This window comes from Dendrobates tinctorius, unplaced genomic scaffold, assembly GCF_039654945.1.
Source record: "Dendrobates tinctorius isolate UK_male_01 unplaced genomic scaffold, ASM3965494v1 ptg000024l, whole genome shotgun sequence".
Lineage (NCBI taxonomy): Eukaryota > Metazoa > Chordata > Amphibia > Anura > Dendrobatidae > Dendrobates > Dendrobates tinctorius.
In genome coordinates this window covers 10,927,806-10,953,840 of record NW_027361692.1, presented here as the reverse complement: position 1 = coordinate 10,953,840, position 26,035 = coordinate 10,927,806, and the positions used below count along the sequence as shown (strand labels likewise).

At 42.9% G+C, this 26,035-nt stretch overlaps 1 protein-coding gene across 15 annotated transcripts in view; it reads left to right on the top strand.

Moving 5' to 3' along the window:
- RIMS1 (regulating synaptic membrane exocytosis 1) overlaps positions 1-26,035 on the top strand; it is a 548,264-nt gene that overhangs the window by 172,037 nt on the left and 350,192 nt on the right. For all 15 annotated transcript variants that reach the window (XM_073569361.1, XM_073569354.1, XM_073569342.1 and 12 more), the window contains one exon: positions 12,864-13,720. In XM_073569361.1, coding sequence (XP_073425462.1) covers positions 12,864-13,720 — 857 coding nt within the window. The remainder of the gene's footprint in view (positions 1-12,863; positions 13,721-26,035) is intronic.

Genomic DNA, 26,035 nt, shown 5'->3' with positions numbered 1-26,035 from the left:
GCAACCTGGTGACCAGATTTGTCCATCAGTCTCCCCCAATTATAAAACAGCTTTGTTGCCATAAGATGTAATTTGCAAGTGGTGGCGGCTGATTGATCAGTGTGGCCATATGGTCCCCCATCAGCAGCTATTCTGTGGACAGGAGATCTGACATTTGTGAAGACTGTACGAACAAGGGCAGAAGAACCTGTAATCGTATACATTATATAGGGATTCATGCTCTCAGGTAGACATTAGGTAGCGTTCACACAGACAATGAGGTTTGGTGCAAACGTGCAGTTTTATTGTTTCATATAACTCCCAAGTAATTCAAAACCAAAGCCAGCCTCTTCTGGGTACAAAGGTATAACAGCAAATAAGCATTTCATTCAGCAGGCACATATGGCAGGGCAGGCTCATCCGAACAGAATAGTTCTTTCTCCCAGAGCAAATGTTATACACAGCATAGATATGGTCCTACCAGTCTCGGTATCACCTTCAGCCTGAGCTCCAGTAGCTTTCAGCTCTAAGGGTACCTTTACACTACGCGACGCACCAGCGATCCCGACAACGATACATCCTGGTAAGGATCACTGGTGCATCGCTAAATGGTCGCTAGTAAGCTGTCAAACAGACAGATCTGCTCAACGACGCAGCAACGATCCGGCGATCCGTCTAACGACCTCGGCGGTCGTTGGGACCTTGTCACACAGCAGCTATTATGATGACAAACGCCTGCGTTCCTGAGTTCTCAGTCGCTCGTCGGCGTCAAACACAGCAATGCATGCTGGCCAGCGGGACACCAGCGATCAAAAAATGGCCCAGGACATTCGAGCACGATCAGCGACATCGCAGCGGGGGCCCGGTCGCCGCTATGTGTCACACATAGCGAGTTCGCTGGCGAGGTCGCTGTTGCGTCACAAAATCGGTGACTTATCTCGCTAACGATCTCGCTCTGTGAGGCGGGGCCTTAACTCTTTGCACAGTTCACACTGAACAAGCTGCAGTTTCCATATGTTACTTTGCAGCTCCAACACTACTACTCAGTTTTCCTAGCTGACTCGTGCAGTCTCAATTCAGAGAGATACTCTGGCTTGTCTCTCTCCCAGCTACAGCTCACATTTTGGCTGAACACTCACCGTCTTCAGCACACTCTACTCTGCTTGATTCAACAGACTTACACAAGGTGAACCCATTTCCTAGTTTTTAGTCAAAGCTAGCCATGTGAATGTAATTAAGACCTACAGTGTTAGGATTTAACCCAGCCCTACCTGGCTTTGCAACAATTAGTATGTGCCACAAAATCATGTCCCAAACACTTCTGTTAATATGATATAAAGTGGCTAATCCCTTAAAAAACACATCAGAGTTCCTGCACACAAAAAAGCAACAGAAAAAATGCAGCATTTACACAATGTGGGATCAGGGCCCAACAGTCCAGATAAACAAATGAATATAGAGCGTTTTTTTTTTTTTGGTAATGGTAGTATGTTTACATAGATATGGAACCTAAATTAAAACTGAGCATTCAGATTTGGGTCTGGTTACCCCAGATTTCTTTTACCCCAGTTTAATTTGCTTAGTAGATCTGAATGTGGTAAAATTAGATTATAAAAGAAAACATTTTGCACCTTTAATTTCTGACAAGACTTGACAGAGTCTAGAATTTTCAGCTTCGATTTCTTTGAACCTGTCCCATTTAGTACCGCTGAAAAGGTGAGTTACAACATTGAAAATGCTGTTTATAGAATTATTCTAGTTTCAGTGAATAAATTTCATTCTTTGATTAATGAAATCTATAGAACTTCTAACTTTCAGCATCAATCCCTGCTTTCTGTCATTCAGTAGTAGTTTTCATTGGTCATGTTAGGAACCCAATGTATACCTTTAAAGAATAACCATCATTTTAATTTGCATTTGATATTCTATTGTTCACATTAAAATAAGCACTTTGTAAGTTACACTGATGGCCAAAAGTGTTGGCACCCTTTAAATTGTTCCAGAAAAGGAAGTATTTCTCTAAGAAAATTATTGCAATTACACATGTTTTGTTATACTCATGTTTATTTCCTTTGTGTATTGGAACAGCAAGAAAGAAAAAAAAAGGCAAATTAGACATAATTTAACACAAAACCCCCAAAATGGGCCGGACAAAATTGTTGGAATTCTTAACTTAATATTTGGTTGCACACCCTTTGGAATACATAACTGCAATCAATCTCTTCCTATAACCATCAGCAAGCTTCTTACACCTCTCATCTGGAATTTTGGATCACTCTTCTTTTGCAAACTACTCCAGGGCTCTCATATTTGAACGGTACCTTCTCCCAACAGCAATTTATTTAAAGATCTCTCCACAGGTGTTCAATGGGTTTTAGATCTGGACTCATTGTTGGCCACTTGAGAACTCTCAACATCTATTTCTGGGTGCTTATTGAAGTATGCTTGGGGTAATTGTTCTGGTGGAAGACCCATGACCTAGGACACAAACCCAGCTTTATGACACTGGGCACTACATTGCAACCCAAAATCCTTTGTTAATCATCAGATTTCATGATGCACATAGTCAAGGCACCCAGTGCCAGATGCAGCAAGACAACCCCAAAACATCTTTGAACCTCTACCATATATGATTGTAGGTACTGTGTTATTTGTAGGCCTCATTCCATTTTCGGTAAACAGTAGAATGATGTACTTTACCAAAAAGCTCTATGTTGGTCTCACTTGGCCACAAGTAGTTTTCCCTGAAGCATTTTGGCTCACTCACGTACATTTTGGCAAACTGCAGTATAACTTTTTTAATGTCTGTGTCATCAGTGGGGTCCTCTTGGGTCTCCGCCATAGCATTTCATTTCATTCAAATGTCGCTAGATAGTTCACGCTGACACTGATGCACCCTGAGTTTGCAGGACAGCTTGAATTTCTTTGGAACTTGATTGGAGCTGCTTATCCACCATCTGGACTATCCTGCATTGCAATCTTTCATCAGTGCCATGCGTTGTAAACCTCTTAATTATGTTGCATACCATGGACAAAAGAACATCAAGATCTCTGGAGATTAACATGTAACCTTGAGATTGTTGATTTTGTTCAACAATGTTGGTTCTCAAGTCCTCAGACAGCTCTCTTTTTCCCTTTCTGTTCTTTATGCTTAAGCACACATGATGCAAAGATTGAGTCAACATCTCGCCCTTTTACCTGGTTTCCGGCGTGATTTTCATATTTCCCACACCTTTTACTTAGCACAGGTGAGTTTGAATGAGCATCACATGCTTGAAACAAACTTGTTTACCCACAAGTTTGGAAAGGTACCAACCATTTTGTCTGTGCCATTTTTGGGTTTTTGTGTGAAATTATGTCCAATTAGCCTTTTTATCCTCTGTTTTCTGTGTTGTTCCAATACACACAGAGGAAATAAACATTGTGTACCAAAACGTGTAATTGCAATAATTTTCTGGGAGAAATACTTCATTTTCTGAAACAATTTCAAGGGTGCCAACTCTTTCGCCCATGACTTTATCTTATCAGAGAAATCTGCTTCTTTCTCCTCCGGGACTGATCCTTCATTTTCAAAATTCTTAAATCATGGGTAAAACCTGTCTACAGTGAAGACAGATTTTTATACTTCTAAAATAGGAGATGGCAATTGTTACTGTTAAGATTCTATGCAAAAGAGAGAGAAGAGAAGGAACTAGAGGCAGAGCTCCTTCCTTCTGCTCACTCCACATAGAATTTTATCAGTAGTAACTGCCATCTCCTTTCCCAGTAATGCAGGGAATACAAATTTTACACGTGAGTTAAGAATTTTGAATATTAATGATCAGTCTAGGATTAGAAAGGAGCACATTTTTCTGATAAGATATATTACAAAGATACATATTTTCATGGGTAACATTGATTTATAAAAAAAAGACGGATAAGCGACTAGTCTGCAGTCACTCTATGTGACTGCAGATTTGTAAACCCTCACATTGCACGCACTGCATGCTGTGAGGATACTCTAGTGCCAGAGCAGGCAGTTATAAAGTATGTGATTTGCATACTTCTGGTCACATTTCGACTAGACTGCGTATGGCCTCGTTCAGTACACTTGCATTGAGTTAGGCTACGTCCATCTAGTTGGCATGGTGACATGTATGCAAATCACATACCTGCGGTCACACGCCAGCTGCTTGCGGATTATCATCATAGCGCGTAGGGCAGGCATTGCAAGTATTCAAAAGTCTACGGTCATAGAGTGACTGCAGACTTATAGCCGAACAATCCCGTTAAGTAGAGATGGTATTCTATGATAGACGATAAATGTTTGCTCGCTGAAGGCCCCATTGCTTGTTACCCTGTTAATCAAGAGAATGAGCTTCTGGGTCTCACTTTCCTCTTCACTGTGGTCTGGATTGCATGGAGTGGCATGCTCATAGAGCCCGGCACCAGCTTACTAAATCAGTTCTGTGCCACTCACCCAAAACATAAACAGTATAACTGAGGCAAAGTGGTAAGTATTGACGCAGCCAGAATATACAAAGGATATTTTTTTAAGTCTTGATTAAAGAGTTAAAGTGAGCAGCACACATTTAAAAACAATTAAAAGACTGCAGCAAAGCGCATCATCACCACATTTGTTGATGTAATATTATGTGTGAAGGCCCAAACCTTTTCCATGGTGTGGTAGAGCAGCTCACTCAGCTGACACAGAGGTAGGCACAGGAACACTGTCTCTTTAAGGTCCTTCAAGGGTTTATTATATACATGCGGCATAAACCACGGTGAAGTAAGAATAAACACAGCCCTTAGGGCAAAACAAAACAAAATGGTATAACACAGTCCATACAACTGTGGGAAATCCGCCCGCTCAGGAGAAATCAGCATCCAAAGGTGCAACTTTCCTTCATGGGACACACCACATTGGAGCTCCACTATCCAGGCCTACCGAACACTGAATGCCTCTGGAGGCCGACTATTTAGGCCCCAGACCACACCCTCTATGGTTGTTAACAAAAGCCCAGCCCTTAAACAAATTGGCTGCTTAACCCCTCTCAACACTTAGTGTACTGCAGGAAACTTTTGTATTTCAAAACATTGAAGCGAAAAGGTACAGCGAAACATATCTCCCCTCCAGCACTTTGCCAGTGACTTTATCATACTGGGTATCAAAAAACAAGAATACTCATACGTAAAACAAGTGTAGCAAAGTATTTACAATTCACATATTCATGAGCTATAGATCATATATTATTTACCCATTAATCTCATGTAAGTCTAAAATTAATGACTACTAAATAGAGAATAAATCAAGATATGTAAAATACTAATAAATATCACTGAACCCAAGTTGGTGTGTGGGAGAAGGAAGTAGGAGAATTAGGCGATGTGCACGGATTTGGTGAATTTCTGCAGCGTTTTCTCTGTGCGGAAATGCTCCAAAATGCAAGTGATTACTTAGAATCATAGAATCATAGAATCGCAGAGTTGGAAGGGACCTCCTGGGCCATCTGGTCCAACCCCCTGCTCAAAGCAGGATTCGCTAAATCATCCCAGTCAGATGGCTGTCCAGCCTCTGTTTGAAGACATCCATTGAAGGAGAACTCACCACTTCTCGTGGCAGCTTGTTCCACTCATTGATCACTCTAACTGTCAAAAAGTTTTTTTCTAATATCTAATCTGTGTCTCCTCCCATTCAGTTTCATCCCATTGCTTCTAGTCTTTCCTTGTGCAAATGAGAATAAAGTTGATCCTTCTACAATGTGACAGCCCTTTAGATATTTGTAGACAGCTATTAAGTCTCCTCTCAGTCTTCTCTTTTGCAAACTAAACATTCCCAAATCCTGCAACCTTTCCTCATAAGACAGGGTTTGCAGACCGGTCACCATTCTGGTCGCTCTTTTCTGTACCTGCTCCAGTTTGTTGATGTCTTTTTTAAAATGTGGTGCCCAAAACTGGACACAATATTCCAGATGAGGTCTGACCAAAGAGGAGTAGAGGGAAATAATGACTTCACGTGATCTAGACTGTATGCTTCTGTTAATACATCCTAGAATTGCATTTGCCTTTTTTGCTGCTGCATCACACTGTTGACTCATATTCAGTCTGTGATCTATTAGTATACCCAAGTCTTTTTCACATGTACTGTTGCTTAGCCCTATTCCTCCCATTCTGTATATGCTTTTTTCATTTTTATTGCCCAGATGTAGTACTTTGCATTTTTCCCTGTTAAAAACCATTCTGTTAGTTGCTGCCCACTTCTCCAGTTTATTTATATCTTTTTGAATCCTCTCTCTCTCTTCTCTAGTATTAGCTTTCCCTCCTAGCTTTGTGTCATCAGCAAATTTAATCAGTTTACCCTCAATTCCTTCATCTAAATCGTTGATAAAGATGTGGAACAATAAAGGGCCCAGGACAGAGCCCTGTGGTACCCCACTTGAGACATTCTTCCAGCTGGATGTGCAGCCATTTACGACCACTCTTTGGGTCCGATCACTAAGCCAGTTATGAATCCACCTAACAGTTGCCTTGTCCATTCCATACTTAGTCATTTTCTCAATAAGGATTGTATGATATACTTTGTCAAATGCTTTGCTGAAGTCAAGATATACTATATCTACAGCATTTCCTTGATCCACCCAATCAGTGATTCCGTCATAGAAGGAAATTAAGTTAGTCTGACATGACTTATTAGTTACAAACCCATGCTGACTCTGTTTAATCACTTCATTCTTATCCAGGTACTGACATACATGTTGTTTAATAATTTGCTCAAAGATCTTTCCTGGTATAGAAGTCAGACTCACCAGCCTATAGTTGCCTGGGTCCACCTTCTTCCCCTTTTTGAAGATAGGAACAACATTTGCTCTTCTCCAGTCTTCTGGGACTTCTCCTGTTCTCCAAGAATTTTCAAAGATTATGGAGAGGGGTTCAAAAATTTCTTCTGCTATCTCCTTCAGTAATCTGGGGTGTAATTCATCTGGACCTGGAGACTTGAATTCATTTAGGTTAGCTAAGTGTTTCCTCACTATATTTCTGTTTATAGATATCCTGGATTCTTCTATTCCCTTAATAGGACAGTGAAGAACAGTTGATGTTACATTTCCTTTCTGAGAGAAAACAGATGCAAAATAGGAATTTAAAAGTTCGGCCTTCTCAACATCCTGTCTTACCATTTCTTCATTTTCATCCTGTAAAAATCCTATAGCATCTTTGACTTTTCTTTTACTTTTGACATATCCCCAAAATCCTTTATTATTGCTTTTGACATCTCTTGCAAGCCTCAATTCATTGTCAGCTTTAGATAATCTGATTTGTGCTCTGCAGGTTCTGCAGACAGCATTATATTCTTCTTTAGATATGCCTCCCTCTTTCCATTTTATAAACATTTTTTTCTTCCTTTTTAGCATGTGCTTAAGTTCTGTGTTCATCCATCCTTGCTTCCTTAAATGCTTCCTATTCTTCCCTCTTTTCGGAATTGTTAACAATTGTGCTTTGAGAATTTCATTTTTCAAGATTTCCCATCCTTCCTGGACATTTTTGTCTTTAAGGATATCCAGCCATTGGATCCCTCCAATTCTCTTTCTGAATCCCTTAAAATCTGCCTTTCTGAAATCTAACCTTGACGTCTGAGTCTTCACAGGTCTTCCTCCTCTATTTATCCAAAATTCTAAAATAGCATGGTCGCTACCTCCTAGGGTCCCAGCCACTTTTACCTCCTCAACCATTTCCTCCCTGTTTATAAGGATTAGATCCAAGGTAGCAGTTCTCCTTGTTTTCTCCCCTACCTTTTGGAAGATAAAGTTGTCAGCAAGAGAGGATAAGAATTTCCTTGACCTGTTAGTTTTGCCTGAGAGAGATTCCCAACAAATGTCTGGATAGTTGAAATCTCCCATGACAACTATGTCATATTTTTTGGAGAACTTGGCCATTTGATGCATAAAGAGTTCATCCATATCTTCAGCTTGCACAGGCGGCCTGTAGTAAATGCCTACAATGGTGTCCTTTCCATTGTTCTGTCCTTGTATTCTTACCCAGTTTCCACAGAACTCCCAGTCTCTGAAGCTTCAATCTCTGTGCAGATATACGCGTTTCTAATATACATTGCGACACCTCCTCCTCGTTTATTAAGTCTGTTTCTTGCAAATAAGTTGTATCCTTCTAGTCTTGTATTCCAATCATGTGTATTGTCCCACCAAGTTTCAGTGATTCCAATTACATTATATTTCTTTTCCTGTGTTAGTAGTTCCATTTCTCCTTGTTTGTTGCCCATGCTTTGTGCATTAGTATAGAAACATTTTAGTTTGTGATTGGTTTCTCTTTCTCCAATATTTGTATTAATCAGATTCTTTTGTCTTTGTTCTTCCTTTCCACTTCTAATAACAGAGTTCTCAATAGCATTTGACAGGTGTTTGGCTTTTTCTGGGCTTTTGCTTCCCTTCCCATGTTGTTCTAGTTTAAAGCTCTCCTTACAAGTGTAGCAAGGCGACTTCCAAATACACGTTTTCCAGTCTTCGTAAGGTGCACCCCATCTCTAGCAAGTAGTCCGTCGTAAAGGTAATTCAATCCGTGATCCATAAATCCAAATCGATGCTGACGGCACCATCGACGTAGCCAGTTGTTCACCTGCAGAATCTTATTCCACCTCCTTGTTCCATGGCCATCCACTGGGAGGATGGAAGAGAAGACCACCTGCGCTCCCAGTTCTTTCACTTTCTTGCCTAAGTCTTCAAAGTCTCTGCAGATGGTTTCCAGGTCGTTTCTTGCGATGTCATTTGTCCCCACGTGTAGTAGCAGGAATGGGTAGTCATCTGTAGGTCTGAAGAGTCCTGATATCCTGTCAGACACATCTTTAATTTTTGCACCTGGAAGACAGCACATTTCTCTTGAAGTTATATCCGGTCTGCAGATAGCGGCCTCTGTTCCTCTCAGCAGGGAATCCCCCATGACCACCACTCTCCGTTTCTTCTTCACAACGTTTTTCTTTCTCCATCCAGGAGGACTCTGAAGGCGTACAAGGTTGCTGTTTGTGGGCAAAGTCTTATCCTGATGTATATCTTCATCGTTTTCCTGCGTGAGAGCCTGGTACTGGTTCCTGAGAAGTATGGGTGCTGACTGCCTCCTGATCCTCTTGCTTCTCTGGGTCACATGTTTCCATTCCTCTGTTTCTTCAGGTGCACTTCGAATTTCTTCTCTTTCTGTAACATGAAGAGATAATTCTGCTCTGTCTAAGAACTCTTCACCTTCCTTAATGATCTTCAACGTAGCTAACCTCTCTTCGAGATTTTGCAACTTTTCCTCCAACAGGGACACAAGCTTGCATTTGTGGCATGTGAAGTTTGGCTTAAGCAATGTTAATCAATGGCATTCCTGAAGTGTTGTGCACATGCTGCAGGAATTTCCATCCTTATTTGCAGCGTTTTATTTTCTGCAGCATGTCAATTCTTTTTGCAGATCTGCAGCGTTTCTGCACCCATTGGGTCAGTCAAATCCGCAGCAAAACCTCAGGTGTAAAAAGGTTTGTGGATTTGCTGCCAAAAACGCAGCAGAAAAGGATATGATGTCAGAAGGAGGAAGAGTGTGTGGGGGTGGAGAATATGTGCGCGTCTGTCTGCGGGTGTCTGTGCGTGTGCGGCTGTTTGCGGGTGACTGTGTGTACCCATGTGACAATAGTGACATAGTGATTGTACTTAGGCATCGTCTGATGGGACTACTACTCCCATCCAGCTATGTCTGCTGAACCGATGATGGGAGAGTAGTCTCATCCTCTGGCGTCTGTGTTCAATTGTAAAAAAAATCAAAACACTGACATAATCACATACAATATACATACTCTCCAAACACCTAATTCCCAACGGCTGGGTCTCCTGCAAGCAATCAAAAATAATAAACCAAATATACTCCCTGTTCGCCGTAGTCCTTTTAAAACAGAGTGTCCCACGTCGATGTCACCCGGCTGCCGGCGATACACCTGACAGGCAGGTAATCGCTCCCGCAGTGTATCACTGAGCCGCTGTGAGAGTTCACTGGAGTTCATTAGCTCCGGTGCTCTCACGGCACCGCTGCGTGGGAAAGTTGCCAAGCAGCTTTAGTACCGTAAGTGAGAGCACCGGAGCTGATGAACTCTGGTGAACTCTCACGGCAGGGCAGTGATACACTGCGGGAGCAATTACCTCCTGTCAGTGTATCACCGGAGGCCGGGTAGAGCAGTCACATCTCCCAATGTAACTGTTCTACACACGAGATCGTCGTGGGACACTCGGTAAATGGACTACGGCGGACAGGGAGTATTATATGTTGGTTTATTATTTTATTTTTGTTGCAGGAGACACTGGCGTCGGGGATTAGGCGTTCAGTAAGTATGGTTAATTTAGGTTCAATAAGGGAGTCTGTGTGATTATTTCAAATAAAGGACTTTATTCTGGATGTGTCTTTATTTACCATATAACTATAGGATTGGTAATGGAAAGGTGTCTTATAGACGCCTCTCCATTACTAAGCCACGAGCTTATGTCACCTGACAATACAAAGGTGACATCAACCCCACAAATATGAACCCCACTTGCCACCACTACAGGGCAAGTGGGAAGAGCAAGGCTAAGTGCCAGAATTGGCGCATCTATAAGATGCGCCATTTCTGGGGCGGTTGAGAGCTGATGTTTTTAACCTGGGGGGGTGCCAATATCCATGACTCCTTCCCAGGCTATTAATATCAGCTCGCAGCTGTCTGCCTAGCCTTTGCTGGTTTTATTTTATTGGGGGACTCATGTGAACTTTTTCTGGGGTTCCCCTATAAACTATATATAAACTGTATATATTTCACTTTTATTTGTTTTGTGTGTGTAAACATATTTGAACATGGTATGTAATGATATTATGGTCTTCAATGGAGAATAAAAAAGAAGAGGTTGAACAATGAAATGACATCACAATTCTTTTTTTTTTTTTTAAATAATATATCTTTATTTAGTTTCCAAAAACGCATACAAATCCGCATGAAAAACCACATGAAAATCCGCATAAAAAATGCATCAAAACAAGAGAGGTAGAAACCACGCAGAAATTTCCACAAGCAAATCCACAACATGCGCACATAGCCTAAGGCCCCAGACAATAAGTGCAAGGCAAGCAAAGATCGCATGTGTATCAAAGTAGAAGGCACATCCAAATGCATGACATAGTGTCACGGTGTAAAAACATGAAGCAGGACAGAACATGCATGCCCGAATGAAAAACAGGAACTTTTCATCTGTTGATTTATGTGATTATTATTATTCTTTTTAATTCATTTTAATCCAGACTATAGTAAAGGGAAACACGGTATTAGGAACCCCACAATGCTAATTGATGAGGTTCCTAGCAGGAGCCCCACAGTGATCAAACATTTACCTCCTGACCTGTGAAGACACAGAATGAGATTAAGAGTAAAAAAAAATTAAATGATCACCACTGCTCAAATAGAAGAGGGGTGCTGCAATATGAAAGTATAAAGCATTTACTATACGAAAGAAGAAGATGCACAAACAAAGAAAGCCATGCACACCTGCAGGTGTAATTTTTTTATGTATAGCAAATTTAAAGATAATCTGTCACCAGGTTTTTCATTCCTCATCTGAGAGTGGCAAAATGTAGGAAAAGAGACCTATGTATCACTTCGCTTACTGGGTGCTGCAGTTTTGACACATAAGTTTTAGATGTAGCATGTAGTAGAGCTCATAAATCCTACCTCGCCCACAACAGGATCTCTGTATACATTGTCTATTGACAGTGAGCTGCTTATCAGAGGAGGGGCTGTGGCCAGGCAAGGACTCATTAGAGCTGTGGTCTAGACAGTGGTAATTTCTTGGTGATAAAACATTAATTGTATTGAAACAGCACACAGCCTAATAGTGACACATCCCTGAAATCAGTGGCTCAGCCCCTACATCATGCTGTCCTCAGATTACGCAGCACTAATCTGCTGACAGATTCCCTTTAATAAATCTAAAAATACAAAATGAGACACAGAGATTAAAAACGCTTAAAAAAACACACATAGACAAAACCCCCTGTGTGGTTAAAGGGGGTAAACCTTATAACATACCCATAAAATATAAAGTAAGATCCTCAACTAGAATTTCTCAAATACCAAGTTAATATAGGCCCAATAATGAAGCAGTAACAAAATAAATAGAAAAGCAAATTCTTAAATTACGTTTTTATTTATAAATATGTACATTTTTTTCCCCCATATATTATGCAGGTATTTATTTTTCCTTTTACTGTTACTGCTCCATTATTCTGCCATTTTGTACCTATAGTAACTTGGCATAGATGTTATAGTTGAGGGTCTTAGCCTGTATTATACGGGTAGGTTATACGAGTCACTCCCTTTAATCACATAAGCGGTTTTGTTTATATGTATTTTTAATTTGTGTCTCATCTTGTATTTTTTTTGTTTAATAATTTGCTATTTGTGTTTCTTACTATATTTGTGGCTGTGTGCAGGTTCCTTTGCATGTACATCTTTTTCTTTTGGATAGAAAATAGAACGGGCTTAGCGCTGGCACACTGTGCAGCGACTATCACATTCTTTAATAGGATGCATGCATTCATAAATGTGTTGTTGGTCAAGAATAATCACAAGTTAAAGCTGCATTGTTTTCCACCATTTATCTTTTAAGATTAGTAGTAAATTAGATGCACTATGTGGTACAGGGGCTTCATAAAAATGTCCGAACATCATATTTTACAATGTATTTGAACCATGAAATTGGCTTTAATACATTGATACATTTTCACCATAAATCACCTACCGATGCTTTGGAGGATAGAGTTCATGTGAAAAAAATGATGAGTCAATATAAAATACATACGGTATATTATTATGTTTTTAAAACTTGGTTTTTTTGCCTGGTTATGTATAGGAAGAAGGTGATGTCAATTTCTGAACAAAATGGAAAAATTTCCAAAAGTGATCGTAGGAGAAACCAGAAATACCCTAACCAACCAGGGCAGACTTATACCGATGAACATAAAGAAAGAAGGGAAAGTAGAAGATTGGGCAAAGGGAGATCACAAGACATTCCAGAAAAGGAGGAAGCAACAAACATGGAAGAAGATAAGGAGAGAGCTGATGAAGATTATCAAACACGTTATAGAAGTGACCCCAATTTAGCCCGGTACCCTGTAAAGCCCCATCCTGAGGAACAACAGATGCGCATGCATGCCAAGGTTTCAAAAGCACGGCATGAGAGGAGACACAGTGACGCATCACTACCACATACAGAATTAGATGACCCAGAAGTTCCTGAGAACAAATTAGGGAAGAATTCTCATACGCAAGGAACTCAGGACAAAAGAACTGTTCTAGAAAGTCAGCAGTCCTATTCTATAGATAGGAATGGCGATGGGATAGTTTCTAAGCCAAACCAAGTGTCAAATCATAGCCCACCTAGTCCTAGACATAGCCCTGTGCCACCAGAACACATTGAGGCTAAAAACCATGATTCTTTCAAAAAACAAACTCGGTTAGACCCAAGTTCTGCTCTTTTAATGAGAAAGACTAACCGCGAAAAAATGGAAACAATGTCAAGGAATGATTCTCTTAGTTCAGATCAATCGGAATCTGTTAGACCTTCCCCACCAAAGCCCCACAGGTCTAAAAGAGGTGGAAAGAGAAGACAGATGTCAGTGAGTAGCTCAGAAGAAGAAGGAGCATCTACACCAGAGTATACCAGTTGTGAGGATGTGGAAATTGAAAGCGAAAGTGTTAGTGAAAAAGGTAAGATGACATTTTTTTGTGACATTTTATTCTTGCAATTTTAGCTCAGGATACTGGTCAGTAGTGACACGGCAGAAGTAATGTGTGAGATGCATGCTGCGAGAGGGGAGGAGGAACTGCAGAGAGAGGCATCTGGTTGGTTAAACAGCTCAATTGTAGAAGAACAACTTAACATTCTTTTGTCTGCGTCCACCCAAACAGTTGGCTCTCTGAATGATAATGTCCTCCCAGGGTTACCTTTGCAATTTGTTGTTTTCTGATTGAAAAATTGCTGTTTTAATCCCTATGTAAATGAGGTTAAAGTGCTCTGGTCAAAGCACTTCCCAAACCTCTGCCTTCATGGCTTTATTCTCCACCCAGCCCCACCTTCCTCTTCTTGACTGACATCTCACTGAGTACATAGTCAAGGCAGAGAGTTGTCAGTTAAGCAGAGGAATGTGATGCTGAGCAGAGAATAATAAAGCCAAGAAGGAGGAGGTTTGGGAAATGCTTTGACAATCCCAGAGCACTTTATTCTCATTTGCATATGAACTAAAACAGCACTTTTTCAGTCAGAGAGCAACAGATTGTATGATTCAGGATGACGTTATCTTCCAGAGAGTAACATGAACATATAAGCAGTTTAGAGGAGAGGGATGAAGGGTGTAATAGTTTTGACAGTTTTCCTTTTAATACACAATGACAGATAAATCAAGAGGGATTGTGATTTTTTTCTATGGGGAAATAGGCACTCAGGGTATGTGTAGGGTAATTTTCTGTTTTTTTTAATGTCACTATATAATTTACTGTGTCTACTAGAAAGCAAAAAAACGTGTAGTGGAATTGAAAAGAATCAGCAGTTCTTCTATTATATTTTAGCTTTAATTTTTAAGTAAGTCATTCAGTATGCAAGTATTTTATTCTTTGGGTCAGTATAATTTCAGTGGTAACAAATTGATGCAGTTTAAGTATTATTAATTACAGGGGTATTCCACACGAACAAAGTACATTTTAATCAATAGATCTTGGAATAATAATAAGTTTCACAATTGGATGTGTAAATAAAATGTGCCTGTCCTGAGATAATCTTATAAATGTGTCCCGGCTGTGTACTGTGTAATGGCTGTGTCTGACCGTACAGGGACATGGTCTGATCATATCACATCTCCTGGGCAGGGGGGAAAGCAAAAGAGAGGATACAGGTAATATAACAGGGGATCGCAGCTGATTCTTTTTGTGAGGTAAATAATTTCCCTGCCTGTTTTTAAGCAATGTTTTACCTCAAAGAATTATTTGTGATCCCATGCTGTAATGTCTGTATAATCTTTTTTTTTTTTATTTTGCGTGGTGAGCTGTAGTTTTTATTGGAATAATTTTGTTATGAACATACCGTATATTTTTGATTGTCTCTTAGTCCATTTTTGATGTGACAGACTATACTCGAGTATAAGCCGAGCTTTTCCAGCACATTTTTTTTGTGCTGAAAATGCCCCCCTCGGCTTATACTCGAGTGAGGATCCCAGAAGATGTTGGGGGAGTGGCAGCAGCCAGCTTCTGCGGCTAAAGCCTGTGCCTACTGCTAAAGAAAAATGAATATTCACTGCGCTGGTAGCGAATATTCATTTATTTGTAATAGCAGGCAGAGTAGTCGCTGCCGCCAGCTTCTTGCAGTGGCCAGGCAATCACATGTGCTCGTTACTTGAGAGAAATGAATATTCACTTCTCTCCACTCCTATTGGTGTGGAGGGCAGTGAATATTCATTCCCTTAAGTAGCGGGCACACGTGATCGACGTGATCGCCCGGCCGCTGCAGAAAGCCAGCGGCTGCAGATGACACTGTGTGTGCTACTAAATAGCAATGAATACTCACTGCCCTCCACGCACATAGACCTGGCATGGGGAGCAGTGAGTATTCCGGCAGCTGTCCTCTGCTTGTAAGCAGCGCATGACATCACTGCCATGCGTTGCTTACAAGCATAAATTAGCTGCTGGCATCGTAACAAGATGCAGCAAGGGAGCGCAAGGATGGTAAGTAGGATAGTTTATTTTTTTATGTCTTTGATGGGGGCCATACATACAAGGATAGGGATGAGGAGCCATACATACCAGGCTAGAGATGAGGAGCCATGTAGACCAGGATAGGGATGAGGAGCCACTATGCATACCAGGATAGGGATGAGGAGCCATGCATACCAGGATAGGGATGAGGAGCCATGCATACCAGGATAAGGCTGAAAACCCATACAAACCAGGATAGGGATGAGGAGCCATGCACACCAGGATGGGGATGAGGAGCCATGCAGACCAGGATAGGGATGAGGAGCCATGCAGACCAGGATGAGGATGAGGAGCCATGCTGACCAGGATAGGAATGAGGAGCCATGCATACCAGGATAGGGATGAAGAGCCATGCAGACCAGGATCGGGATGAGGAGCCATGCAGATGAGGATTGGGATGAGGAGCCATGCAGAACAGGATGTGGATGAGGAGTCATGCATACCAGGATGGGTATAAGGGGGCCATGCAGACCAGGATAGGAATGAGGAGCCATGCAGACCAGGATAGGAATGAGGAGCCATGCAGACCAGGATAGGAATGAGGAGCCATGCCTACCAGGATAGGAATGAGGAGCCATGCCTACCAGGATAGAAATGAGGAGCCATGCCTACCAGGATAGGGATGAGGAGCCATGCCTACCAGGATAGGGATGAGGAGCCATGCCTACCAGGATAGGGATGAGGAGCCATGCCTACTAGGATAAGGATGAGGAGCCATGCATACCAGGTTAGAGATGAGGACCCATACTGACCAGGATAGGGATGAGGAGCCATGCAGACCAGGGTGGGGATGAGGAGCCATGCATTCCAGGATTGGGATGGGGAGCCAAGCATAACAGGATTGGGATGGGGAGCTATGCAGATCAGGATGGGGAAGAGGGGAGGGCCATGCATACCAGGATGGGCATAAGGGGGCCATGCAGACCAGGATAGGAATGAGGAGCCATGCATACCAGGATAGGGATGAGGAGCCATTCATACCAGGATAGGGATGAAGAGCCATGTATACAAGGATAGGGATGAGGAGCCATGCATACCAGGTTAGAGATGAGGACCAATACAGACCAGGATAGGGATGAGGAGCCATGCAGACCAGGGTGGGGATGAGGAGCCATGCAGAACAGCATAGGGATGAGGAGCCATGCAGACCAGGATGGGGATGAGGAGTCATGCTGATCAGGATAGGGATAAGGGGCCCATACATACCAGGATAGGGATGAGGAGCCATGCAGACCAGGATGGGGATGAGGAGAGTCATGCAGACCAGGATGGGGATGAGGGGACAATGCATACCTGGCTTAGGCTGGTTTCACACTTGCGTTTTTTTGCGCTGTTTTTTAGCGCAAAAAAAGCGTGTTTTTTCCCCCATACTTTAACATGGGTGCGCATACACTTGCGTTTGTATGCGCATGCGTTTTTTTGTACTGTGCGCTCGGGTGCAAAAAATGCATCCTTTTGCATTTTTTGTGCGTCCGACTTGCCAAAAAAAACGCATGCGCACGCAATGCGTTTTTTACAGCAAAACACCCATTATAGTCTATGGGTGCACATACATGCGCATTGTAATGCGCACGTATGTGCAAAAAAACGCATGTGGTTTTTTTAAAAAAACGCACCAAAACCCGCAAAAAAATGCACACAAACGCATGATGCGTTTTTTTCATGCGTTTGTGTGCGCAAAAAACCCGCAGCAAAAAAACGCAAGTGTGAAAGTAGCCTCATACTCAAATAAATACGTTTTCCCATTGTTTGCATACATTTCAGTAGGCCAACATTTCGGATTTTAAAATCATTTTTCAAGCTGGTGTTATGAAGTATTCTAATTTACTGAGATAATGACTTTTTTGGGTTTTCATTGTCTGTAAGCCAAAATCATCAACATTAGACAGGACACAGGGCATTTACATAACCTGCAAATTTCCGGTGACAGATTCCCTTTAAAACCTCTTAAAGAGACAGAAAGAAGAGAGGGAGAGGGAAGAGGGAGCTGAAAGCTACACAGAACATAGTAACTGAAGTTGGGAGAGGGCAGCACGATCCCATGGGCCCCTTCTATTATTTGTCACAGGGGCTTATCAGTCCGTGAAAATCGGAGTCTGAGTGCAGTTCAATTTTTTTCCCACTGACCCATACATATGAATGGCTGAGTGTGATCAGATAATCGGATGCAACTTGATCATGCTGTAAGTTGTTTTTTTTTTCTTCCTTGAACCACATGGTCCGAAGGAAAAATCTGATTTGTGCACAGCCCCATAGAACAACATGGGGATGAGTGCTATCCATCAAAACAATGGATAGCACTTGTCCAATTTTTACCGTCATCTGGATGAGCCCTATTACTTAGTGATCTCTAATTAAGCCCTGCCCTAGGCCGTAAACCTCTCATATATAATTTGGCAGCAGACGATTAAGATGACCACACACGCATTTCGTGTGCCCTAACACTAGGTGTCCAAAAATGGGAGTCACAGAGGCTTTCATTAGTTCTCCAGCTGCCATGAAAACCAGTCACCACACTGCCATTGCATTGCTTGGGTAGGGTGGAATGGGTCCATCTGGTGGCCTCCACCTCCACCTTTCTGCCTAATGGCACTGTGTTTGCTATACACTATGCCATCTACCCTTATGAAAATAAAAAGGTTTGGGTCTAAAGTAGATTTTTTTGTTTAGAAAAAGTTAAATGTTCATTTTTTCCTTCCACATTACTTCAGTTTCTGTGAAGCACCTGAAGGGTTAATAAACTTATCAAATGTGGTTTTGAGCACTTTGAGGGGTGCAGTTTTTAGAATGGTGTTACTTTTGAGTATTTTCTCTCATATAGACCCCTCAAAGTGATTTCAAATTTAAGGTGATCCCTAAAAAATTGTTTTGTAAATTTTGTTGGAAAAATGAGAAATCGTTGGTCAACTTTTAACCCTTATAACTTCCTAACAAAAAAATGATGTTTCCACAATTGTGCTGATGTAAAGTAGAGATTTGGGAAATGTTATTTATTAAGTATTTTGTGTGACAACTTTGATTTAAGGGTATAAAAATTAAAAGTTTAAAAACTTCAAAATTTTCTACATTTTTGCCAAATTTACATTTTTTCTCCATAAATAAACGCAAGTCTTGTCAAAGAAATTTTACCACTATCAAGAAGTACAATATGTCATGAAAAAACAGTCTCAGAATCAGTGAGATCCAGTGAAGCGTTCCAGAACTATAACCTCATAAAGTGACAGTGGTCAGAATTGTAAAATTTGGCTTGGTCATTAAGGTCAAAATTGGATCGGTCACTAAGGGGCTAAGGGGTTAAAATAATAATAAAAAAAAACTCTGGCTGCATAAGGAAAATAGAAAAAAATCTGTCTTTCTATAATCTGTGTTTAGAGCAACAATATACCGTATATGCGCCGAATTTTTCAGCCCCTTTTTTGGGCTGAAAAAGACCCCTGTTATGAATGGGTCACCGAGGAGGAAAACAAGACCAAGCCAAGTCACAGAAAACCAGAGAGGTTGGTAACTACGCGGATTGCAGACCCCTGATCCTAATCACACAACTAACAGCAGCCGTGGAGCGTACCTACAATGATTCTAGACGCCTCGTCACAGCCGGAGGACTAAATAAGCCTAAAGCAAGAAAAGGAAAATCTAAAACTGTCCCAGAGCAGACCCCAAAGGAATAGACAGCCCCCACACATGTATTGACGGTGAGACAAAATGAAAACAGGAACACAGGTAGGAAAATAGGCTGAGCAAACGATGGGGCCCACACTAGCCAGAAAGGACAGGAAAGGAAAGATACTGTCTGCAATCACGCCAAAAAACCCTGCAAAAGTGTCCAACACTTCTGATAGCAAAAATTACCCTGAAGTCACTAGACTTCTCCCACTATATCAGCACTCTGGTATATTCTGAGAACAGAGCAAAAAGAAGCTAATCTAATAAGGAACAAAAAGCAAACTGGCACATACAGTGACATAAGATTGGAAATTCAGCACAGCCCCAGCCGGGGCTGGCTGACCACACAAAAAACTGAATAGACCAAACCAAATCAAATGTCAACTGTTATGAATGGGTCACCGAGGAGAAAAAAGCAAAACAAGCTAAGTCACAGAAAACCAGAGAGGTTGGTAACTATGCAGATTGCAGATCCCTGATCCTGCCACACAACTAGCGGCAGCCGTGGAGCGTACCTACGATGTTCCTAGACGCTTCGTCACAGCCGGAGGACTAAATAAGCCTGAAGCATGAAAAGGGGAAAACTAACTGCCCCGGAGCAGACCCCAAAGGAATAGATAGCCCCCACACATATATTGACGGTGAAACAAGATGAAAGCACAAACACAGGCAGGAAAATAGGCTGAACAAACGATGGGGCCCAAACTAACTAGAAAGGAAAGGAAAGACACTGTCTGCAACCTGCAAAAAACCTTACAAAAATAATGTCCAACACTTCTGATAGCAAAATTAACCCTGAAGTCACTAGACTTCTCCCACTATATCAGCACTCTGAAATATTCTGAGACAGAGCAAAAAGAGGCCAAACTAGTAAGGGACAAAAAGCAAATTGGCAAAATACTGATAAATAAGAGTGGAAATTCAGCACAGCCCCCAGCCGGGGCTGGCTGACCACACAAAAAACTGAATAGACCAACAAAATCAAGTGTGAACATTAGCAGAAAAACTTAGCTTTAGATGACTGGAACAGAGCTGAAAACCTAGAGCTGACAAGCCAGAAGGAATCACCAGCAACTGAATAGGGCGTCAGCTGTCTTAAATCCAATCTGAGACTCCTGAAGTCCAATTGTCATCCTCATTCTCAGGTGGCAAATCTCCACCGATCAAATCAGCCTCACTACCTCCTGTTACCACCAGAGGGAGTCTGGAAGCAGAACTCACAACTGGTGAACCAGAGAATGAACTCACAACAGTGAACATTAGCAAAGACGACTTAGATTGAGAAGGCAGGAACTGAGCTGGAAACTAAGACCTCAGGAGGCAGGAAAAATTCACCAGCATGGGAATAGGGAGTTGGCTGTCTTAAATCCAGTCTGAGACTCCAGATGTCCACTTCTCTTCCTCATTATCAGGTGGCAGGTCTCTGTTAATTATATCAGCTTCACTACCTCCTGCCACCACCAGAGGGAGCCCGGAAAGAAAACTCACAACTCCTCTGTCAGCACAACCAGCTCCCTCACCAGAAACCAGAGGCAGACCAGAAAATGAGTTCACAACAGACCCCCCTCGGCTTATACACGAGTCACGGTTCCCACTTACTTTTTACCGATGCAGGGTGGAGGTCTCTGGATCTTCTGCACGCTCCTCTGCAGCATTTTTCTGTGTCCCGGTGGCTGCTGACAGGGTCGGCGTTGACAGCAGAACAAGTGTCGGTGTCCTGAGCAGGCAGGGACACGGTGTGCCATGGGGGTCATGTGCCGGTGTTGCTGCTGGCTCAGGCCCCCGGCACTTGTGATATTCACCTGTCCCCGTTCCACCGCCACACGCCGCTGTCTTCCGGATCCTCTGACTGTGACGTTCAGGTGAGAGGGCGCAATTACAATTACGTGGTTAGTGCGCTCCCTCTGCCTGAATAGTCACTGCAGATGTAATGTCACGTGTGACTGGATACACCGCCTCCAGCAGGGCTAATTTCTATTACACCCGTGAACCTGGATACACCGCCTCCAGCAGGGCGAATTTAAACAGAGTTAAGGGAAACACCGGGGAAACCGTTACAATGGAGGGCCCTGCAATAGGGAACGGGGACGTGGAGACCTCCTGCACTCCCCTGAGTCAGTGTCTCTACACTCCTGACGATCCCTAGGCAGGTTCCGCACCTAGCGACGAGCTGGATACCTCAAATCCCTAGCTCACCCTGCACCTATCCCTTTCTAGTGAATTGGACGGTGCAGAAACTAATCCCACCTCTGCACTAATACACACACAAGGAAAGTAACAAACAGGGAAAAACACTTAGCTTAGCTCTGTTACTATTGCTCCCAGCAACAGAGCATGACACCAAAGTTCAGCTTCACCCCTGAAGCTCGACACCTGAATTCAGCTTCTGCCTGAAGCAATTACACCAGAGCTCCCCTGAGCTGCAAGGAACTAATCTCTGTCGTTCCTTTCTTCACCAGACTTGGTTGGAAATGAGCAATATCACCAACAGTGAGTGAGACCACCTGCTACTCCTTTATAGATAGGAGCCAGGGTATCACACCTGCTTCATTATCACGTGCAATAACACTAGCGGCCACCGGGGGCAACTGAACTAAAGTAACCAGAGTGCAATGACCCTAACGGCCACCGGGGGCAAAACTAGAACTAAAACAACCACAGTGTAATGACCCTAATGGCCACCGGGGGCAAAACTAACTTTAAGCCAACAGCTTAAAGGAAAAAAAAAGGTGATTACTTGTGCAAAATCTGTCATAATCCAACCTGGATCATGACAGTACCCTCCCTCAATGAGGGGCCTCTGGACCCTCAAGACCACTCTTCACCAAAAAAAAGACACCTACAGTGGGTTAATTCTTTTCTTATATTGCTAGATCGGATGGCTCTGTGGCGATACCAAATATGTTTATAGTTGGTTTTTTTTTATTGTTTTATTTTGAATGGGGCAAAAGGAGGGTGCTTTGAACTTTTATTTTTTTTTTTTCATATTTTTATAAACTTTTTTTACTTTTTGCATGCTTCAATAGTCTCCATGGGAGACTAGAAGCTGCAGTACTTTTATCGCCTCTGCTACACACAGGCGATGACCAGATCCTATGAGCGCCGACCACGGGGTGGCGCTCATAGCAGTCTGGCACTGACAACCACAGAAGTCTGCTGCAGACCTGTGGTTGTCATGCCAAATCATCGGTGACCCGCGATCATGTGATGGATGCGTCACCAAGGGGGGCGGAGCCAGTAACGCGCTCCCTGTAAGCACGAGTTAAATTCTGCTGGCAGAGATTGACTGCGGCATTTAACTAATTAACAGCCGCGGTGTGTCACGATTCCACCCACGGCTGTAGCGAGCACATGTCAGTTGTAAAGATCAAAAGCATTAGAGCCCGCAGCAAGCAGGGGTAATCCAACATGTGCGTATTATTAAGGGCTCGCTCACACGAGTGTATACGTCAGATGAATGCTATCCCATGTTTTATCGGATAACATTTGGACCAATGTTATTCTAAGGGCTCATACTCATTTGCGAGAAAAACGGACGAGTGCAATCCGATAAAAAAATCGGATTACACTCTGACCAATGTTATTCAATATGTTACATCTCATCTGCGATTTTTTTCTCAGCTGAAATGGTACTGAGGAAATAATCGCAGCATGCTGCAAATCCCGTACAAGACTCGCTAATGCAAGTCAATGGATGCTAGAAAAAAAAATCGCACAGCACTCGCACCATGTGAGTGCTGTCCGATTTTTACGCACCGGTGTCCTTTGAAAAGTCGGCAATTCATGTACGGTGTACAGTAAAATCACACTGACAGGTTAGTTAGAATACAATAGATAGATACACATAGAATACATATATACACACACACATATATATATATATATATATATATATATATATCTATGAAAAATTTGAAGAAGTGAAGATGCAGCAGTCACCCATGCGGCAGTTCAACGCTATTGACGTGCGGGCCCGCGCCCGCAAGTCAATAGTTAACAGCCGCCAGCCAATCGGAGGCTGGCAGCTGACATCAGCCGCAGCGTGCACCTCACCGGCATCTGACGTCACTGTCAGTCGCCTGCGAGTGCGTGTTTCAGCTGCGTGGAGGGACGGAGCCTCGCCGCTGGAGCGCAGCCAGGTAAGAAGAACTTGTTTTTTTGTTTGTGTTTTGTGAGAGTGGCGATCCGGGGGGCCTGGGGCAGACTGTGAGATAGGGGCAGAATGCTGGACACTAGGGCAGAATGCAGACATGGGGACAGAATGCTGGACACTGGGGCAGAATGCTGGACACTGGGGCAGAATGCAGACACTGGAGCAGAATGCTGGACACTGGGGCAGAATGCAGACATGGGGGTAGAATGCTGGCCATGGGGCAGAATGCAGACACGGGGGAAGAATGCTGGACACTGGGGCAGAATACAGACACTGGGGCGGAATGCTGGACACTGGGGCAGAATGCAAGCCACTGGGGCAGAATGCAGGACATGGGGGCAGAATGCTGGACACGGGGGCAGAATGCTGGACATTGGGGCAGAATGCAGAAACGGGGGTAGAATTCCAGACACTGGGGCAGAATTCCAGACACTGGAGCAGAATGCTGGACATTGGGGCAGAATGCTGGACACGGGGGAAGTTTGCAGACACGAGGGCAGAATGCTGTACACTGGTGCAGAATGCAGACATGGGTGCAGACATGGGGCAGAATGCAGACATGGGGCAGAATGCTGGACACTGGGGCAGAATGCTGGACACTGGGGCGGATTGCAGACACAGGGGCAGAATGCAGACATGGGTGCAGACACGGGGGCAGAATGCTGGACACTGCGGCAGAATGCTGGATGCTGGGTGAGAATGCTGGACATGGGGGCAGAATGCTGGACGCTGGGGCAGAATGCTGGACACGGGGGCAGAATGAAGGACATGGAGGCAGAATGTGACAGTGAGACACAGGAGGGGGCAGAATGTGACAGTGAGACACAGGAGGGGGCAGAATGTGAGACACGGGGCATGATTGGAGACACAGGGCAGAATGGAGATATGGGGCATGATTGGAGACACGGGGCAGGATGAAAGACACTGGGGCATGATTGGAGGCACTCGGGGCAGGATTGGTGACAGATGGGGCAGGGTTGGAGACAGATCACGCAGGATCATGGGGGAGAATGGATACACTGGAGACAAATGGGGCAGAATGGATACTCTTGAGGATGGGATGGGAGAACATATGGCTGGAGCCAGGAATGAGACACACGGGGGTCAAGTTGGGGGATATTATTAGCATAGGGGCTAATTAAGGGATATTATTACTGCAGTGATGTATTTAATTTTTTGAGGATACTGTTTTAAATGGGGGGGTGGCCCTGTTACTGTGCAGAGCCTCTCCTTTTTTTCTTCATGTGAAGTTGGGAAACATAAGTAATGTGTTCTGCAAGCAAAGCTCTAGATAACTGTTATTTCCTGCAAGACGTGATGGCGATCTGTGCTGGATGAAAGATGAAAATCAAAGATGAAGGACTTCACCTAGAGATGTCACTGGTGAGTTAGTGTGTTACCTATACACTGACACTATACACTGTATGCTATATACAGAGCTCCTGTGTACATTGTCACCAGTGATCACTGTATTACCTGTACATTATATACAGAGCTCCTGTGTATAATGTCATTGATCACTCTATTACCTGTACACAGACACTGCATGCTAAGTACAGATCTCCTGTGTATAATGGCACTTATGGTGATAGTATTATGTTTTTTTATTAAAGATCAGTATTGTAGTATTCAGTCACCATGTGGTGGTAATATATGGTCTGGACATGGTGCGGTGGTATTTGCTCCTTGTGTGTGATGTTATTCGGTCACTGTGGTGGTAATATGTGGTCTGGACATGGTGTAGCGGTATTTGTTTCTTATATGTGATATTATTGGTCATTTTAAAAATTGACAAAAATTAAAATATACCTAAATTGTATTGCATATTTTAACAAATATTTAATAGGTTACAGTAGAGTAGAGCTCGGCCAAAAGTGTCTACCCTGTTATGGTGGCGGCTTTAAAAAATCTTTTGGCCAAAACTAAAGCTGCCAGCTATATGTGTGATCTGGTGATGGGAACTTTTAATGTGTGATAGGTGAGAAGTGGAGTTTTTCCAAGAGAGAGCGGTGGGACTGTGGACAGTTCGAGGGGGGGAGGTGGGGCTGGGGTGGAGCCTGGGCGGAGTCTCAAGGGGGCCCAAAAATTTTGCCAGTATGGGGCCCCGAAATTCCTAGTGGCAGCCCTGATCCCATCAATTGAAAGGATGTTTGGGGATGATGAAATCATTTTTCAAGATGATAATGCATCCTGCCATAGAGCAAAAACTGTGAAAACATTCCTTGAAAAAAGACACATAAGGTCAATGTCATGGCTTGCAAATAGTCAGGATCTCAATCCAATTTAAATTCTTTGATGGAAGTTGAAGAAAATGATCCATGACAAGGCTCCAACCTGCAAAGCTGATGTGGTAACAGCAATCATCAGAGAACGTTGGAGCCAGATTGATGAAGAGTACTGTTTGACACTCATTAAGTCCATGCCTCAGAGACTCCTGCTGACGTCACTGAGGCTGCGGGGAG